Source organism: Hydra viridissima, unplaced genomic scaffold (genome assembly GCF_058129835.1).
Source record: "Hydra viridissima isolate aposymbiotic clone 2 unplaced genomic scaffold, HvirCarnegie_v1 scaffold_5, whole genome shotgun sequence".
Classification (NCBI taxonomy): domain Eukaryota; kingdom Metazoa; phylum Cnidaria; class Hydrozoa; order Anthoathecata; family Hydridae; genus Hydra; species Hydra viridissima.
Window position 1 is genome coordinate 16,250,778 of NW_028324304.1, and position 16,984 is coordinate 16,267,761.

Sequence of the window (16,984 nt, forward strand, 5' to 3'; positions counted from 1 at the left end):
GCAATGCATTCAAATCGGGTTTTAGGTTTTTTTTTCCCTTGCTTTCCTCTACATTTAACTTAACAGATGCATATAAAGCAATCTAATTCACGCGTCTTCAAACAGCAAAAATTCTACCTAAATATTTCTAATCTTTCAGCTGAAAGAGTTATCAACTTTTGATATGATAGTGATGTTTTAATTTCTTTATCTCCACAAACCCGTTTCAATATCGCTGATTTATAGCTGCGAATCATGACAATGGGGAGAGGGGGAGGGAGATTTAAAAACCCATATCTTTTCGCGCTTTTATGTTCTAAAAAAAAAATAATCAGTCCGATTATTTTACACAACGCACGTGGAAAAACTGTTTATAATTTTACTTTAAAAATACAGGAGTAACTTACAGTGTGCTAAACTGATCTTTATCAGTCTTTTTGAGTCGAGGTTATTTGTGTTTACAATATTTAGATTATGTGTTCTGAGCAGAAGAGAGAGAGAGAAAAAGAATTTGGAAATTTGAAACCAAATTTTAAGTATTTACTTTTTTATTTTTCTACAAAATTTATTTAGAAAAATGGCGACTTTATTTTCATATTTTAAAAAATCACCTGCTCCCAATAACAACAATAATATTCCAACAAAGAAAACAAAGGTTGATGATCAAAGCCCTGGAACCCCATTGACTACAAAAAGAAAAGATAAACTTTTAATAGGAGATTTAGTTTGGGCAAAATTAGCAAGTTATCCATTCTGGCCTGCCTTAGTGTGCAAACATCCATCTACTAAAAAACATTTTAAAAATTCTTTTGAAGTTCATGTACAGTTTTTTGGTGAACCTCCTACGCATGACTGGGTTAAAGTTAGGTCAGTATTAAACTGCTCACTTACACATTGTATACTATTGTGGAGCACTTTGCATTGTTATGTTTGTTTAAGTAGATTATGAAGTAGTTACATAATAATTACATAGTTATTATTATATTTCTAATTCTTTATTCTCTCATCTTATTAAGTGTGCCTTTGTATATTTCATATTGAAGAGTATAATACCAAATAACTCCAAGTAGCATTTCTTGACTGATAAGTGCAACTAGGCAATACACTTTTTTTTTTAAATATATGCATGTGTGTGTTTGTGTGTCTGTTTGTGTGTGTGTGTGTGTGTGTGTGTGTGTGTGTGTGTGTGTGTGTGTGTGTGTGTGTGTGTGTGTGTGTGTGTGTGTGTGTGTGTGTATGTGTGAATTTGTAATGGTACTCCTTCTTTGAGGTCAATGCCCTAAATATAGGAGTCATAAATTTTGACTCAATAGCCTTTACCCAATCTTTTTTCTTTAGTCTATTTTCTTTATTTTCCATCATTAAATCATGTATCTATAGGATTTAAACCAGGATCTTGTGATTATTATTTTTTTTTTTCAGTTAATGTTTCTTTTACTCCTCTGCTGTATGTTTTGTATCACTAGCCTGCAGAAAAATCTATTCTCCTATTTTTTTTTTTTTAATGAAACTGCATTATTGTCTTAATTGTGTGTATTTTGATCAGTTTTACCTTCAATAAGGTGAAATAGCCAATTGGTCATTGGATGAAAAAAAACATTCCTAAATAATCATGTTCCCTTCTTCATTTTTTTTGCTAATTTTAGGGTACTAAATCTAAAACTCCCATTCTCTTTTAACTTTTATATTAAATTGTTGAGATAAAATATATTGCATTTTTTGCTAGAAACAATTAATTTATTTTTATAAGAAATACTTATACATGCAGCATTTAATTAGTTATGCGAAGTTTTGCATTTTTCCTTAAGACCTCAAAGTTTTTGTCTCTAAATGTTACTTAAAATAGGCTATATACATCTTTCTACTAAAGTTATTGATGTCTGGGTCATTTGTTCACTTCCTTGGGGATTTGTGTAGCCATATTGCAAAAAAAACAAAAACTATTAAGAAGTAAAAATAATGTATGTATGTATGTATATATATATATATATATATATATATATATATATATATATATATATATATATATATATATAACAATTTAAAAAACTGTAATAGAAATTTTAAAATATGATTCAATAGTAAATTGATTTGGTGTAAATTATATTCTAAGAAAAGGTCAGGATGTTAAAGTAAGAATTTAACCATTATTAGTTTTTTAAGAATTTGCAACACAATGAGTTGGTTTTTTCAATGAAAAAAAATGTGATGAAACTGTTTAGATTTAGCCAAAAATTTATCCAAAAAATGTCTAAAACTGTTCTAAATTTCTTTGCAAGAGAAAAAGTTTTCTTTTCTTTGTTAACCTGTGTAATTAAATGTTTTGTAAAATTTATTTCCATGTTCATTAGTTTAAAGAATGTTTTGTTAAATTTATATATATTTGTGTGTACAAAAGCTTGTTTTTTATATTTGATAATATATGTGAATAAATATTTTTATGTATACAGTGATATTTTAGTGATACCAAAAGATTTAATGAGCTTCAACCCTCAGATGAAGAAGATTTAAAGATTGCTTACAAGCAGGCTGAAGCTGCATTGAAGCTAAGTCATTCAGAAAGAATTGACTCCTATTATACTTGTGCGGCTTCAGAAGGTGAAGAGGACCAAGATGAAGATAATGCTTTGATAGCATCAGTAAGAGTAGCTATTATTTAGTTATGTTTAAATATACAGTTATTAAAGTGTATGATGATCCTATTTTCTTCTCTTTTTTTTAGTGTATGTCTAAGATAATTCTATGTGTGTACTTGTTAATAAAATATTTCATTTTATAAAGCATCTCATAAACTACTTAGTACCAAAATATCTCAGAAACTACTTAATTATTAAATTATCAAGAGAATACTTATTAACTCAATAACCCAAACAATATTTAAGTAAATTTTTTATTTGCATCCAACATCCAATAAAGATCCAACTATTTGCAACACATTAACAAGTGAAGTAGGCCAGTATGATTTTCATAGAAGTAAATTTGTTACATTTTTATAGCAAGGTTACTTTACTTTATAGTTACTTAAATGTACACAAAAGTGAACCTCTACTAAAAGTGAAGCACTAAAGTGAAATTACATTGAAACTATGTTGAATAAAGGTTGTGGATAAAAGTTTCAAATTCATTTTTTGAAATTTTAAGTTTTTTTTATTTAAAGAAAAATTAAAACACAATCATTAAGTCAAGGTTTGCTATTAATTGATAAAAATTTGAGGTTGTTTAAAATTTACAGACCATAGAATGCCCACCCACTGTTGGAATTTTTTTTCTGTACTGCCTTTAAATTATTTTTCCAATTGCTCAAGAGATCATTCAGTTTTTATTTTAGGTTGAAATTCTCTTTATTTAAATTTTCCTCATTTTTTACATTATTTTATTTTGTAAATCTACTATGAATATTTGCTATATCATATTATGTTGTGTTTTTAAGTTTCCGCTAAAGCAAATAAATAGGTATATGTTAATATTTAAAAAATCCAGGAAAGTAAGTCTTAAAATAAGAAATGGAATTACTTGGGAAGTCTTAAAGTAAGAAATGAGCTCATAATGAAAAGTAAGTGGTTTTACCAAACTAACAAGCTGTATTGACTGTCTCAGCAAACATGAGAACTTCAATCAACACTTCAAAGATCATTGTGCTGAGCATTTTCTGCTTCCTGTCTAAACTGACTTTAAACCAATTGTTCTTATGTTATTAAAAGATTTAATTATCATTAGTTTTTTGTTTGTAACATGTTAGCTATGAATAATTAGAACTTTAGATCACTAGAATTTACCAGCAATTCAAGTGTTAATATGTTAAATGACCTTAAAAATATTCTGACACATTGTTTTAACATTAGGATAAAAAGAAAGAAACTTCTCAAAGCTGATCTCAACCTGAGATCAGCTTTGAATAAAAGTCAGGCATCAACATTTCAATCAGTCTTTGTTTAGGAGTCATTTGATATATTTAATACTTCATTAAGCTCTGTAGACACAGGTAGATCAGACTCTCTCCCAGAAATTCTTCCTGTACCTATGAAGGCCTAAAAACCTTTTCCTAAAGGTATGTTGTTATGCGGAACTTATGAAAGATAGGTTGGTTTTATCTACAAGAATAAATTAATATTTTGGAATGCCACTAATTGAGAGAAGATCAAAAGATATAGAATCATTTCATTTTTTGGATCACATATCAGCTTAATATACATTAATAACAAGATCTCAAGAGTTCAACAAATCTGGTGCACAGATGGTGTTATCTTTGCTGAGACATACCTGGCATTTAGATTCCTATGTACTAAACTTTGCTTTTGCTAGGTTTAACACACCATTTAAAAAATTTAACAAAAAAATTTAAGAATTGTACTAATTTAAAAAAATGCAATAATTTATACTGAAAGTGAAGATGGTAATACTGTATTAGCATAAACCTTTTTTTTTTTTTTACCAAAGTAATGATTAGTCCTCTAATTTAATATCTGGTTAATAGGTAGGTGTAACCTCCAATGTAATGTCTGCCTGGTGGTATTCAACCACCACACAGCATAAATACTATCCAAATTGTAAGGCCACAGCTAAAAATTATTTTCTCTTTCAAGCCAGAACACAAATTAGGAAGAAAGAAAGTTGATAAAGGTTTTGAATGGCCTCAACTTTGCAGAAGAAAAAAAAACTCTCAAAAACTACCTCCCAACTTAAAATCTTTAGTAATTTTGCATTCCTGATTGATTTTCCAATTCTGAACAAAAAGAAAAGTAGAAGTTCAGTAGCTCCCCTCTTCTAGGCATGCTTTTAGGAAAACATTTCATCCAGATCATACTCTCTTTAAGTAAGGTTTTAATTATGGTTTTTGTATTCCACTACTAATTGCTTTTTGATAAAATATCCATAATTTGATTGGTATTTTCACAGAATTAAATGACATCTTGCTTTAAAAGTTCTTTGTTAATAAACTAAATACATAAAACTGTGTGTACCAGTTAGTTTATAAATTGTTTTGAAATGCTTTTCTGATATCAATTATAATGATTAAGCAAAGAATTAAAAGTAAAGTATTTCCCTGGCATTTGCAAGCAATTAAAATGGCTGCCATAAGTTAAATAAAAATAAATTTGTATTTAGAAAAAAAAGGTAAATGGCTCTAAGAGTAGAAAGCGTTTAAAACTACTTTTGGATTCGGAAGATGAATGCGATAAAGAAAATATCAGTGATGAAGAGAGTAGGTTTCTTTAGTAAATTTTCAAGATAAATTTTAATCTTTGTTTCATTTATCTTTTTTATATATATATATTTTTTTATTCAGATAATTTTTATGAAATGTTTATAAACAAGTATTCATAATTTATTCAAACAGTATTTAAATGTTATATATAAAATCTAAAATACTATTTATATAATCAAACTGTAGGCCCTTATGAGCCACCAGATGATGTGTCTTCAGAAGAAGAATACGAATCTGTACAATCAGACGATGAAGGGGTAGTATTTTGAGGTTATTTAAGATCATTGTAAAAAAAAATTTGTAATTTTACCACAGTTTAGTTTATGTGGGTTATTTAATTATCTCTTTAGGATATTGTTTTTTAAAGTTTTTTGCTATGAAATCTTTATCTTGAATATTTCTTGAATAGACCTTTACTATAAAATATTTTTCATAGGAAACTCCAAAGAAAAGAAAACGAAAATCATCAACTTCTAAACAAAAGACAGTAAAAAAAAAGAAGGTCACTAACACATCTTTAAATATCACACCTTCACGTCTTACACCATCAGAAAAGTTCAATCAATCATTAGATAAGGCGCAAACTGTACTGGCTAAGTTTGCTTCTCCAGTAAGTTAACTTTTATATATTGACATTTTTATTAAGATTATTTTTAGGGGAAATTTAATATTTACAGTTTATCGTAAGATGTTCTGGAGTTCAAATTAAGTTTTTAAAAATGCTGAAGTTTTAAAGGAGATCATTTTATGGAGATCATGTTGTAAAGGACATTTTATGGAGATCATTTTATGAATCTCAATCTGTAAATGTTAATGAAATTTACAATAAGTAAAACATAATAATTTTATTTAAACTTCAAAGTTCATACTAAAGAAGTTCTTGCGCATCCTGCAACTTCTGTATTGTTTTCATATGTTCTTTAACATGGCAATGATGTTGTTATCTTTTTTCCATTTATTGTTAATTCTTTGTCAAGGCAGTTGTAGTTTTCCTGAATTGAGAAAACCTAAGGTGATACATAAAAATGAATAGAAAAATCAAAAATGTATACAAATTTACAAAAAAGCCTAATATATATCTAAGAGTGCTCTTATAGAGAAGTGTGAGAAATGAATTTATCCCTGGTAGTGCTAGATTGCTTTTTCACAATTGTTAACACAACATTAAATGAAAATCATGAAAATAAGTTTAAATGAAACTGTAACAAAAGGGAAACAAGTCACATACTTCCAACTTTAGTGACTATTTCACCGACAATATGAATGATTTCATGACTTTGTTTGATCAACAGTTTAGTTGTCTTTTATTCTGCAATGACTAGCTTTCACTTTGGTACTCATTGAGCAATTCACTAGTATCCTTAAAGTACATAGTATCAGCATTTTGTTTCATGTTTTGATCAAAGTCTGTGTTAGCTGTTTTAAAAATAAACACATCCATATAAAATAAAATAAAGTTAAAAATTTGATGTAATCTACTCCCACACCCAATGATGTAACAAAGAGTCCATTGTTAACACTGGTTTCCTACTAGAATTTACTGATGTTGAAAAATCTGATAATAGGGTTCTAAATGAAGACCATGCGGAAGTTGCTTTAACTAACTAATTCTGTTTCAACAGCTAACCCAGTCTTTCCCGATGCACGTTCTTCTGAATTGAATTCTCTTTAGCGATTTTTTTCCTAAAAGGCAAGAGTCATTACAACATCTGCATTTTTTTTTAATAAAATTTTATATATGGTGAATTTTTTCACAAAAAGCACCTGTAAGCAAAGTGTTAAGTTTGGTCCCATGTAATTGCAATAAAACAAGTTTAAAAATTTGCACCTCTGTAAAAATGTTGTTGGAGTAAAATATTATTCTGAAAATAAGTTGATAATGCAAAACAATGTGCATGCACTGACAAGTTGCTTTCAAACACTATGCAGAATGAAAAGGTTTACAGCCTGTTTTTTCATAGACTGTAAACCATTTTATATATGCATGATCAAGCTAGATTGCAGTGTTGATGTGCTGTCTACTTTATTCTGACAAACTACACAGTCTCACAATCCACATATATATGATCAATGTGAAAAAAGATGGTTCACTTTCACTGCTAACATACAGACTTGTTTCACATTTTAAAATGAAATTGCAAATAAAAAAATATTGGGAAATTTAGTCCTAAGTAATAACTATTTCTGCACAGTAGAAAAGCTGTAATTTCTGCAGTGACTTTTTAAATGTAGTTGGGATTATTGTAGAAGAAATTACTAAAAAAGAATAAAATAGTTTGCTTTTTATAAAAATTGAATAACCTTATAGATAATTATGTTCTAAAGAAAAGAAAGTTGATTAACTGTATTTAGATTAAAACTCTTACAAATTTAGCTGAGGTTTTATCATGTAGATTGAGCCATAAGTATGCAGTATGATATTTTGGTTTAAACTCTAGCTCTGCTGCTTTTTGTTTTATAGGCTGCCTCATTTAGGCATTTGATATGGCAAATTAAGAAACTATTGTTCATAAGCTTCATTAACTTTAAATTAAAATTTAACCAAATTTTACCTATTATCTTCAAGAGATTTAGAAAAACTAGTATTGGCAGGTATCATTCAGTTTTACCATCTTTTCTTAAAGCATTTTAGTAACTATTTAAAGAGTTTGTGCATCATATTGTTGGTTTTTAAAGGCTGGTTTATTTCTCAAAAGTTTCTTTTTAAAAAATGTTCATTTTTGTTGTTAGACCAATAAATTAGTTGTCTCTCGTAAGTGCTAAACACAACACTTTGATAAACAACTTAAATATTTTCCTTAAAATCTATTTCAGCACAGTGGAGAAATTTTGATTTCTGCAGATGATACAGAATAATAGTGTTACTAAGAATGTTCTTTGGCTTTTCAGAGTTATTTTTTGCATTTGTTGTTTAGAAAGGCTCAAAGAAAATTTTTTTTTTCTCAGGAATTTATCTATGAACTTAATTTAATCTTTAGATTGCCATTTACCTTATTATATATAAAACATTTTCATGCAAGTTCTGTGTTCATTTTGATTTTTTTTTCTCATTATTGAAGGTATGAATCAGTAAATAAGATTCTTGATATAATTTATGTGATCAAATGAAAATGTATTACATTATTTAAATAGCTGAAAGTAAATTAAATCAACTCTTTTAAAAATGCAATCAATTAGGTAAATAAAGAAGTAGTTGATCTTTTAGTTAAGAGCTCAGAATTTATCTTTGAATTGCTGGTTCATTATTTTCTTTTTTCTGCATGAAAGTGAGCTTATTTTATGAATTATATTTTTTTGTGAATAATGACAAATAAAGGGGTTGTTTCATGAAAATTATCCGTTTGATATATTAATAATGATTATCAATGCAGAAAAATCTCTTTTTATAAAATAAATCTTTGATAGAAAATAGTGTATCAGTGATTTTTATCAATAATTAAATGGCTATTAACCACATTAAGAACATGGTTGATATAATTTGGCATGCTAAGATCATTAAGAATTACTGATAATTATATGTACTAATAATTATCATACTGATAATTTTTATGAAATGGACCTCCATATCCTCTGTTAATCTCTTACTTTGAGATTAGTTTATTTTAAGATAAAATAATTTCTAAGTAATAAAAAGTCTATAAAATTAAAATTCTAATTAAATGAAAATTAAACCATTTTTAACTTTTTAGGGTCAATCAGCTCCTTCTCCATCTCTGCCCTCTTCAGAAATCCTAAATATTGAAGAAAAAGATCACCTTCATTTGACACTTCCTTTCCTTAAAGATGGTCAACGAATGGATAAAAATAAAAAGTTACACACAGATCCTGAATATGATAAGCGAACATTATATGTAAGTTCAAATTATGTAGTCAGTTAAATAGCATTTCGGTATCAGTTCTTAACCTTTGATTAAAAGTTGTGCTCTTTGATTAAAAAAAATGTAGAAAAAGATATTTCACTAAATCTCAAAAATAATTCTTTCCGAAATCTTTTCTAGGTTCCTGACTCTTATCTTCAATCAAAAGAAATGTCACCTGTAAGTTTATTATTTTTTAAACAATATTTTTGAGAATAAAAAAATGATATCAAGATATTTTTTTGTGTAATTTTAGGGAATGAAGCAGTGGTGGTTATTAAAGAAAGATCTCTATGATACTGTTATATTCTTTAAGGTGAAGATTTTTTTGATCATCTTTTAAAAATTTTAGTTAAATTGTTTTTTTAAATTAATATTTGATTTTCAATTCCCTGATTGTCAAAAAGGTTGGGAAGTTTTATGAACTTTATCATATGGATGCTGTGGTTGGAGTCACTGAACTTGGTCTTACATTTATGAAGGTTGCTTAAATTGATTTTAAATTATAGTTATTTTTGATTTTTTTAATATTATCTCTATCTGACTATTCATCAGGTTATGGGACAAAATATTTACTTTAAATTTACTAGCAAAATACCTTTTAAATAATTCATTGAATAAAATTCTAGGGCAAATTTGCTCATTGTGGATTTCCTGAGGTTGCTTTTGGTCGTTACTCAGAAGTTCTGGTACAGAGAGGGTTCAAGTATGTTTTAAAAATTAGTAATTTTTTCTAAGTATAATAAATTTCTATCAAAGTTGGCAGCTTCTTCATTCCTTAAATTCAAGGAGTGTCTACTTTTTCAGCTCAATCTTTTCCACCATTATACATGCTGATAAGTCTTTAGGATTTTCTGTTAAATTTGACATGTATTTTAGTCATTTCAAATAGTCAAATGATTGGGCTATTTAAAAAAAGAAAAATTACTAGTTTATAATTGAATAATCTTGTAGTTTTTTTTTAACTCAGTATTTTAATACTTTAATTTGAAGGGCTCATTTGTTAAACTGACATTCATTTTCATTTTATTCTTGTTTAAAAATAATCTTTTTGATTTCTTTTTTCTTTACATTGATAATGTTTTTCTTTTGACTAAACAAAAATTCCTAATTAAGGTAAATTTCTTATTATTATTCCTAAAACTTCTTACATAAAAGTAGAATTATGGATACTACTAATTAAGAACAGCTATTGTTAAAAAAAAAGGTAGCTATTTAACAATGTTTCTAAATATAGGCATTTGAAGAATTTTGTTCCAAATAACAAATTGACAGCAAAAAACCTGAAGTACTTTTTTTTTTTATCACTTACACTTTTATAGAGTTGCAAGGGTAGAGCAAACTGAAACACCCCAAGCAATGAGTGAACGTAAGTTTCACTTTACTTCTTATTACTTTTGTGAAATTCTTTTGTGACATTTTCAATCTACTTTTTTAAAAAGGTGCGGCAAAAGTTGTTCGAAGGGAAGTTTGTGCGGTAATAAGTAAAGGTAAGACCATTAAAGTTTTTAAACCAGTGTTCACTAAAGTTTTAAGACTTATTTAGCAGGTGTTGATTAAAGTCTTTAGATTTATTTATAAGAAAAGTTCTCCTTTATTGTAAATAAAAATTTGTATGCTGCAAAAAAAAAAAAAAAAATTAAAAAATTAAGAAAAACATTTTTATCAAAAAATTAACTAAAAGTTAGATTGTATCTTTAAAAGGGAAATATTTTATTCTCATTCAAGTTTCTTGAAATGTTCTTGCATTCTTACGCACTTTAGACCAAAACTTTTAGATCTGTCTGTTGAAGTATATATTTAGTTAGCAAAAAGTAATTTATCATCTTCAAGGATTTCAATTCTATAAAATAAATCATTAAATGGGTTGTAATTGACCTCAAAAATACTGTTGCAATGCTTTTTCATACTTATTTAGTTTAGGCAATCTGAAATACACTAAAATAAATAAAGCAAAGTTAAAAGAAGGAAAGAGTTAAAAGTGAAAGTATGAGAGTAGTTTACATAAAGTATTGTTTTTAATTTTTTTGTGTGCAGGTACACGAACATTTAGCTTTATGGAGGGCCATTCTGAAGAAAGTTCTACAGCTTTCTTGTTGGCTTTTACTGAAAGAGTATGAAAAGACTTTTCATTTAATTATCATTCATCATCATCATCATCATCATCATCATCATCATCATCATCATCATCATCATCATCATCATCATCATCATCATCATCATCATCATCATCATCATCATCATCATCCCAAAAATTTGAAATGATTAGAATCAGTTCTGTTTTTATAGCCTTGTGAAATTGCTGGTCATGGTGGAAGTGATTTTGGTGTATGTTTTGTTGATACATCAACAGCAAAATTTCATGTATGTTGATTTTTTTATTATACAAATTTATGAAAAATTTTTGAAATTTTAAAACTTAATCTTTGTTTAATAACTAAATTTTGATGAATATTTTCATTTTATGTAAGCATGATTTTACTCTCTAATAGAAGAAAAATGGATAATTTACAAAGATTTACAATTTAAAAATTACATATAAATATTTATAGTTAACAAAATATACTTAAATATTTATAATTTAAAATTTAAGTACTACTGTGGGCAAAAAGTAACGGTAAATTTAAACTTGATTTTTTATTTGATATTCCTATAGGAACAAATGTTTTTATTTTTAAGTTGGCACTACTGTCACTAACATCTGTTCTAAATTATACGTCAAAAAGTTCATTAGTGTTTGAGATATGTGTCTTTGTGTAAACAGCTAGAAGTGAATTTTTTGTTTTTTATAATATCTGAAACTATTCAACAATGCAGTTCCATTAAATTTTGTGTGCAGAACAAAATTTATGCTGTGGAACCATTGAAAGTGCTGCAGAAGGCCTTCAATGAGCAAGCTCGATTCAAAACTATGAGTGGTACAAAATGTTCAAAGAGGCTCAGGAAAGTGTTGAAGACAAGGCATGGCCAGAACAACCATCAACATCAACTTATGAACTTAATGTCAACAAAATAAAAAAATTGGTGCCTAAAATTGTCAATTGACAGTCGGAGACCTTACTGATCTTGTTGGAATATTCAAGGATCAGTGAAAAACATTTTTAGTGACCATTTGGAGCTCAGAAAATTTAAATCTTGATTGATACCAAAAATGTTTAATTTCATGGAAAAACAGCACCGCATTGAATTTTGTGAAACAATATTTTCTGACTATCAAGACAAACTGAAACACATCATAACTGGAGATGAGACTTGGATTGCTTATGACTCTGAAACAACTGATCAATTGGGAAATACCATGCCAATTGATCAGTTGTTCCAGAGTTGTTTTTATTCAACAAAGTGTACAGTGAAAGTCTAATACCATTAGACTTTCACTGTACACTTTGTTGAATAAAAAAATTATTGTAAGCATTGTTCTAGGCAAATGGTCACCCAGAATCTTAAGGGACTTATTGGATGCTGCAACATGATGTTCCTGATGTAGATTACAAGTAGGCTTCTTGAGCCAAATACTTTTAATATAGCATGGTGACAAAGAAAGGACATGCCTTATGCTACTATTTCAATGCTCAGAGTAACTTTCGCTTTGCAGATTTTTATATGCATGATATATAACTAATGATTTTGTGAACTGTAATATCTTGCTTTATATGCAATTTAAACATAAACCATTCTATGAGGTACATCTCCTCATTCTGTTGCCTTTAGGTATTTTATGATTGAAAAGCATAGCCAGTGTTATACCATGCTTTTGACATGCTGTGTGCTTCTAATGTAGACTAGAAATTCACTCCATTGATTTATAGCTGTTTTTCTGAAAAATATTGGTTTACTAAAAAAAATGTAGTCTTTTTTTTTAAAAAAAAAAGGTGAGTGATGGCCCAAAAAGCACTTCAGATCTGAAACCTATATAATTGAGTTACTACAATGAAGACTTTGGCTTTTATGAATATTTCCAAAAATATTTCTTACTACAGTGTATTCAGTCTGTATTAATTTAAAACCTATTATGTTATGTATGTATGTATGTATGTATGTATGTATGTATGTATGTATGTATGTATGTATGTATGTATGTATGTATGTATGTATGTATGTATGTATGTATGTATGTATGGTATGTATGTATGTATGTATGTATGTATGTATGTATGTATGTATGTATGTATGTATGTATGTATGTATGTATGTATGTATGTATTTATTTATGTATGCATGCATGCATACATAAATAAATATAATGCATGTATTAATATTACTTAAAGTTGGGTACAAGATCAGTCTATTATTAAGATTTGGCAGCTATTCCTAATTAAAATAGTTAAAATAAATTTGTTCTAGTTAATAATTTAGTTAATGAGAAGAAACCTGTTTCAATGCTTTAATTGATAAACACAAATAAAGTAAATAATAATAAAAAGGCTGTGCATTTATATGATGAAAGTACAGTTTCTGTGGTTTGTATTTACAGTGATAGTTTTGCTTGATTCTTCTTTTTAGTTAGGCCAGTTTACAGATGATCGACAGTGCTCAAGATTTCTTACAATGATCTCACAGTATCCACCAGCACAGGTTTCTTATCTTTTTAAAACATTTTTTTGATTTTTTTTTTTGTGATAAAGTTTAGTTAAAAAGTTGCTACTTGTTGTAATTACTTTTGGTCTTATACTCTAATAAAAGTTTTTATATTTTTTAAGAATATTTTTAAGAATTTACGGAATGAGAACAGTTTCATTTTTAAGAATGATTATTAAATGAGAATGATCTCGTTTTATATTCCTTTTCTTTTTTTTTTCTATTTCTTATTGATCTCCAAGTTAATTTCTATGAAGTTGGTTTCCTGTTAATGGAAATATTGCTATTTATCATCAGTTAAAGTAGTGAAAAAGGATTTGCCTGTTCCAAAGACGATTTAATGCGCTTAGATTACAAGATTTTACAAATAACAAATGTTACTTGTTCACATTTAGATCAACCAACTGTTAAAATTCCCATAACTATACAATCATATTTAAATTGTTTTTATCAAATAAAATGTTCACATTCATCTATATTCAGATTATCTATATTCACTTTATATTAAAACCATTAAGAATGTACATGATTGTTATTTTAGGTGCTATATGAAAGAGGAAAAATTTCAAGTAAAATGCAACATATTATCAACCACGAATTATCATCAGCAATTAAAGATTCACTTGTTTCAGGTAAAACATTTAACGTTTTGCTTTTATGAGAAAAATTAAATGTAGTTTTATAGTTTAGTACTGATGACCAGGCTGTAAGAAAGTTTTTATAAAAGCCTAGAACAAAATATTAACAGAGGAAATGGTATAAATAGAATTGGAGCTTTTTAAAGTTTATGTTATTGGTGTAATATGTATGATCAATAAAATATGTGCTTAAGTCAATCCAGCAAAAAACTGCGCTTCCCTAAATATATGCATAACCGGTGCTCAAATATCTTTAGTTTTTATTTTACGTATAATTTATTTGGTTATTATGAACATTATAAGTTTTCTTGACTATTTTTCATTGATACTTTCATTTTTACATGATTAATTTCAGGATCAGAGTTTTGGGATAGCACTAAGACATTGAAAGTATTTCGAGATGAAAACTACTTTAGCGATGAATCTAAATCTACAGAAACAGTGATTCTTTTTTTTTATTTTACAAAAAGAAATATGAAATATTTATTTCATGTGTATATCTAATTGGAAAAAAGAAACTGCTTTGTTTATTATTTATTATAACCATGAAGCAATTGTTACTGCAATAACCAATTTCGTGTGTGTGTGTGTGTGCGTGTGTGTGTGTAATATATGATATATATAATGTATATATATTATATTTTAGGATTGGCCAGAACTCATAAGATCTATGATGGCAGATGGTAAAATAGTTTTGACCTAATAAAACCTTTTATTTTATATTTAAAAAGAACATATTTTATTACAATAAAACGTTGTTTTGCAAAAATAATGTTTTATTATAAATTGTATTAAAAATAAAAAGTAAAAAAGGAACAAGTTGCAAAAAAGTTCTTTAAAATTTGTGAAAAATTTAAACAGTACATATGTAATAAAAAGGTTTTTTTTTTTTTTTCATCATTAAAATTTGAACAGTTATTTATTTACATAATAATAAAATTGTGTTTTCTCTATTTTGCTATTTGGAACACTTACTTTTTTTAAAGGTAGCATTAATTTTTGTTATACAAGATTAAATGAAAAGTGTAAGCAAAATATTTAAATTTCATGACACAGAAATGAAAATATAAACAGTTGGTAGAAGTGAAATGAGTATTTGATGTTTGTTCTTTTGTTAGGAGATATAATTGGTACAGAAGCATCTAAGAATTATCAACTTGCTATCAGTGCGTTGGGAGGATGTACATGGTAAGTTTTTATATCTTATGCTTTTTTTTAAAAAGTTTTTGTTGGGTAAATGTTTTGCAAGCAATTACGTCACCTCTGTTGAAAAATCATGTAAAGAAAATTTAAAAGCTGTTTTGTTTACATTTAGTTTTAATTATTAACAAGCTTATTTTACTTAAAAATGTTAGTCTTTCATTTTACCTAAGAAAAATCAGCAAGTAACGATTTATCATATTTTTTCATGTTTGGCAAGAACTTTTCTTTTAAAATCCAAAAAAAAGTAAATATTAAGCAAATTACACAATCAAATGCTATGTAGTTCTGAAAGCTTTTTTAAAATAAGTCTATTTGTCTAATTATTAGTTATCAAAAAAAGAGGCTTTATCCTATAATTCACTTCTTTAATAAATTATATTTTTCTTTGAAATTTTTTTTATTTGTTAGTAAATATAAGTTTGTTAGTAAATAAAAAAATATAATTATTGTTTTAAACAAACCATTTGTCAAATTTTGCTTTTGCCACCAAATATGCATTCAATCAACATACATGTAATGACTTTCTGCTATTTTAGCCAAATAATTTTAAGATGTTGATAACCAATAATTGTAATCAAAATTTGCAAATGAAATGGCATTTGAATAAATTATAATTACTTTCTAAACCTTTATTATTTCGTAAATATTTTCACAAAAATAGAACTTTTGCCCAAAGAACAAATCATTATCATAAAATTACATCAAGATCATCATGTGAATGTAAAGTTTCCAAAGTTGCTCAGTACTTAGCGAGGCAAGATCAGGGCAAAAAACCTTCAAAATGCCAAAACTCAAAAATCCAAAGAAAATCCAAGGAATTTACTTTTAAAAATCACAGTGTGAACCTCAATGTGAAACTGTCACCACAAATTATATTGAAATGCTCTGAAAACAGTTTATCATAATAACAAAATTGCATAAAAAGAACTTTGTTAGTAAGGCCAATAAAGTTATACAAGTGTAATAATGTAATGTATTTAGATGGAAGCAAATTCAAAATCTTATCTTTGAAAGATTGAGTCCATTTACAGTGCAAGCCAGGTACAACACCTGAACACAACAATTTAATAACAATTGTTAAACAGGGAGTTACTTCTGTAATGAAAGTGGGCTATATGGCTGCTTCTGGTATAGGAAGCTAGTTTTTATTGATGGGGAATAGGACCAGTATGTTTACAAAGGCACCAAATAAAAGCTCCTTAAGTGAACATCAAATTTTATTTTCCAAGTACCCTGCATCAAGTATTAAGTAATGGTTGTTAAAAAGCATCAAAAAATAATTTGAATAGTTTGCACAAATTTCAGATCATTATCTGGCAATAGAGTATGGGATTATGGGATTATTTAAATCGAATAATTCAAGACAAACAAATTAACAGCTTTAATGATGTCAATGTGGTCATTGAAAGTGAATGACAAAATATCTCACAAAAATCTTACAAAAATTGTTCATTCCTGTACAAAAATTGTGTGGTTGCAGGCAGTCTGAGAATTAGTTTAAAACTGATATTTTATTATGAAAC

The 16,984-nt window shown here is 27.3% G+C and overlaps 1 protein-coding gene across 2 annotated transcripts in view; it reads left to right on the plus strand.

Annotated features, from left to right (window-relative positions):
• The first annotated feature begins 312 nt into the window (after positions 1-312).
• LOC145188658 (DNA mismatch repair protein Msh6-like) overlaps positions 313-16,984 on the plus strand; it is a 33,826-nt gene continuing 17,154 nt past the window's right edge. Inside the window, exons 1-20 of one of the 2 annotated variants that reach the window (XM_090086551.1) lie at positions 313-426; positions 553-846; positions 2,441-2,618; positions 5,086-5,182; positions 5,372-5,442; positions 5,622-5,795; positions 8,875-9,036; positions 9,184-9,222; positions 9,299-9,358; positions 9,450-9,524; positions 9,672-9,748; positions 10,365-10,411; positions 10,485-10,532; positions 11,080-11,156; positions 11,332-11,406; positions 13,546-13,617; positions 14,162-14,252; positions 14,614-14,699; positions 14,905-14,941; positions 15,377-15,446. In XM_090086551.1, the coding sequence (XP_089942677.1) occupies positions 557-846; positions 2,441-2,618; positions 5,086-5,182; positions 5,372-5,442; positions 5,622-5,795; positions 8,875-9,036; positions 9,184-9,222; positions 9,299-9,358; positions 9,450-9,524; positions 9,672-9,748; positions 10,365-10,411; positions 10,485-10,532; positions 11,080-11,156; positions 11,332-11,406; positions 13,546-13,617; positions 14,162-14,252; positions 14,614-14,699; positions 14,905-14,941; positions 15,377-15,446 (1,826 nt within the window). In that variant the 5' untranslated portion in view covers positions 313-426; positions 553-556. Of the gene's footprint in view, positions 427-519; positions 847-2,440; positions 2,619-5,085; positions 5,183-5,371; positions 5,443-5,621; positions 5,796-8,874; positions 9,037-9,183; positions 9,223-9,298; positions 9,359-9,449; positions 9,525-9,671; positions 9,749-10,364; positions 10,412-10,484; positions 10,533-11,079; positions 11,157-11,331; positions 11,407-13,545; positions 13,618-14,161; positions 14,253-14,613; positions 14,700-14,904; positions 14,942-15,376; positions 15,447-16,984 lie in introns of those variants that run through there. The other variant, XM_090086550.1, reaches the window with a different exon arrangement.